The sequence below is a fragment of the Sardina pilchardus genome, chromosome 4 (genome assembly GCF_963854185.1).
Source record: "Sardina pilchardus chromosome 4, fSarPil1.1, whole genome shotgun sequence".
Classification (NCBI taxonomy): domain Eukaryota; kingdom Metazoa; phylum Chordata; class Actinopteri; order Clupeiformes; family Clupeidae; genus Sardina; species Sardina pilchardus.
This window is the reverse complement of record NC_084997.1, coordinates 29,016,922-29,019,436: the sequence shown is the minus strand read 5'-3', so window position 1 is coordinate 29,019,436 and position 2,515 is coordinate 29,016,922. Positions and strand designations below refer to the sequence as shown.

Genomic DNA, 2,515 nt, shown 5'->3' with positions numbered 1-2,515 from the left:
CCACAACTGCCACACTTAGTGCTGATGCTCCCAAACCCACATCAGCTATTGCAGTGTAACTTCTATCCGCTTCTTGAAAACACAACACCTGATCCTATCTCTCTCCTCCACACCTATGCATACATATCAGTAAAACACTGAAATGTTTCGTTCACTGAAGTCCAATCAATGAGACTTTTGTTGTTGTTTTTACTTTGGGAATGTTAGACTCTTTATTTTTTTTACACACAGGTTTTTGGGCCATTTCAACAACAGGGATTTTAGTTCTAGTCGCATGCTTAAAACACCCCAGCATGGAGCAACAGAACACACACTTTCATTCAACAAAAGCTATTAAATCCTATTTACAAGAGCGTCAGATCTTCCACCGAAGACAAGGATCAAATCACAAACAAGTTGAAAACTTGTTTTATATTTAGAGATATTAACAAGTCTGAGCACACTAAACGTGTCCCAATTGGTGATCATATTTAGATTTCCTATTTACATATACAAAACACAAAATGTTTGCAAAGTTTTAATCCTTTTAGGGCCAGTAGTTCAGTCAAACAAACTGAATTCATAACAGAGGCCAAGTTTGTTGTTTGCGGGCTTTGAGTATGTCCCTCCTTTAGATATGATTCTTCATTGTTCTTTTAATTTCGTTAGAGCAATATTGCACCGAGTCTAATGTGAAAGAAGGGTCATTTTGACTGACACCGAACTCTCTACATGTGTCTCGTGTCCTCTCTTTTGACGTGGTCCAGAGCCTTGTCGTGGGGTTTGGTCTTTTTGTTTTGGTGCGTTTTGACGTGTTTGGCCAAGTGGTCGCTGCGCATAAACCGTTTGCAGCAGTCTGGACATACGAACCTCTTCTCGCCCGTGTGAGTCCTCAGGTGTCTCTGCAGCTCGTCTGAGCGCGTGAAGCTCTTGCCACAGAACAACCAGTTACACACGAACGGCCTCTCTCCCGAATGCCACCGCAGGTGCGCTTTCAGGTGTGAGGTTTTGCCGTAAACTTTACCGCAGCCAGGGATGTGACAGATGTGTTGTTTCTTCTTGCCCGGCTCGTCGTTGGAGTTCGACGACTGGCAGTTGGGACAGCGACACCTCCTACACCGTCGCGCAGTGGCCAGAGGAGACTTGGTGTGGAGGAGGGCAGCGATTTGGGTCTGATACTGCGCGAAGTCCGTGTGCCCGAGGACCAAGCTCCGCTGTAACGGGAAGCGGTGGTGAGCGAGAGAGGTCGCGTGAGTGATGGAATTGCCCTGCTGAAGACTCCACCACGGGATGTCCTCTCCCGGGTTCGGTGACAGTTGTCTCTGTTGCTGGTGATGGACCAGGCCGGAGTGAGTCGTAACAAACCCCGACATGGGGGGAACGGGAGTGGGCGCCGCGTATGTGACAGCGGGCACGTATGTTGGGGTGCACGTTGACTGCAAGGACTGCATGGAACATGGTAGCATCTTCACCGGGGAAAAGTCATACGGGTAGGTCGGATCCGCGGGTGGGGTGAGCGGAAGTTCGTGGTGGGACGTGTACGTGCCCTGCAGGTGAGATAGCTGCGATTTCGAAGGTAGTCCAAACGAGGAATTGCTCGCCAGAGTCGCCTGGTGATTTCCTTCGTTACTCCACGGGTGGAAAATGCGCGACGGTGATCCGAGGGTCGTGTCATACGGGACCTGAAGAAAGTCCGTGGCGCTTGACCCAGGGTGATGCCCAATTCGGTTACAAGTAGCCGCCAGCAGCGCCAAGGGAGAATGCTTAGTGTTTTCCGGTGAAGAGTTCGGAGTGCGATCCTGGAGAAACGAGCAGAGAGGAGTACATTATAAATGATGCCATCCTGTCAAACTTTCAGCATCCTCTTTTTTTGGTTCAAATTTCACGTATTCTGCACAAAATGTCATGCACAACAACCTTCCTTGTTGACAAGAAGAAATAATGTAAAATTGTATATTGCTGTGGCTGATTGCATTGTTTTAACACTCTGCATAGTTCATATATCAGGTCACAAAGCAGGGGTTGTTATTCGAAATCAGTGAGCCGTTGTTTACTTTTTCTGTTGAAGTACAAGGAGGTTACGCATTCAGTTGTTTTAAGTCAAACATAAAAAATAATGTAATTTCACACTAACCTGAAGGAAAGCCTGTAGGGTGTCGTTCCGTAAAACAGCCACAGCCGCCATAGTGAAGTTGGCTATTCCTCACTCGTTCACACAAATTCAAAAAACACAGAAATCGCTGCCTCTGTTCCTTAAATATATATATATATATATATATATATATATTTAAAAAAATCACAAAATACGTCTTCGCATGTGTACAAAGCAGTGTAACCTTTCCCGCTTCCTCTCCTCGAGATATCCTTGGACCATCTGAGGGAGTGAAGGATCACTTCTTAGGATTTGATAAGGACTTTGGTGGGACGCCAGCCAGTCAGCAGTAAGATTTATTACTTTGAAGTTTGCCGCTGCCCAATCATCAAAGAATAGCGGCTCTTTGAGAGAGGGAAGCAAATCCTTTGAATCCACAAAGCT

At 46.3% G+C, this 2,515-nt stretch overlaps 1 protein-coding gene across 1 annotated transcript; it reads right to left on the bottom strand.

Annotated features, from left to right (window-relative positions):
* Positions 1-211: 211 nt before the first annotated feature.
* Positions 212-2,221, bottom strand: sp5a (Sp5 transcription factor a). The gene is made up of 2 exons (XM_062534921.1): positions 2,114-2,221; positions 212-1,778 (listed from the first exon to the last, which is right to left on the bottom strand). The coding sequence occupies exons 1-2, from the start codon at positions 2,162-2,164 to the stop codon at positions 708-710; spliced, it is 1,122 nt and encodes a 373-aa protein (XP_062390905.1). The 5' UTR covers positions 2,165-2,221; the 3' UTR covers positions 212-707.
* Between the last annotated feature and the right edge of the window lie 294 nt (positions 2,222-2,515).

Bases quoted from the DNA above. Each gene is read 5' to 3' on its own strand.
- sp5a (XM_062534921.1), bottom strand. From the start codon at position 2,164: ATGGCGGCTGTGGCTGTTTTACGGAACGACACCCTACAGGCTTTCCTT. The intron at 1,779-2,113 runs GTTAGTGTGAAA...TCGTTTCTCCAG, and splicing joins CCCTACAGGCTTTCCTTCAG to GATCGCACTCCGAACTCTTC.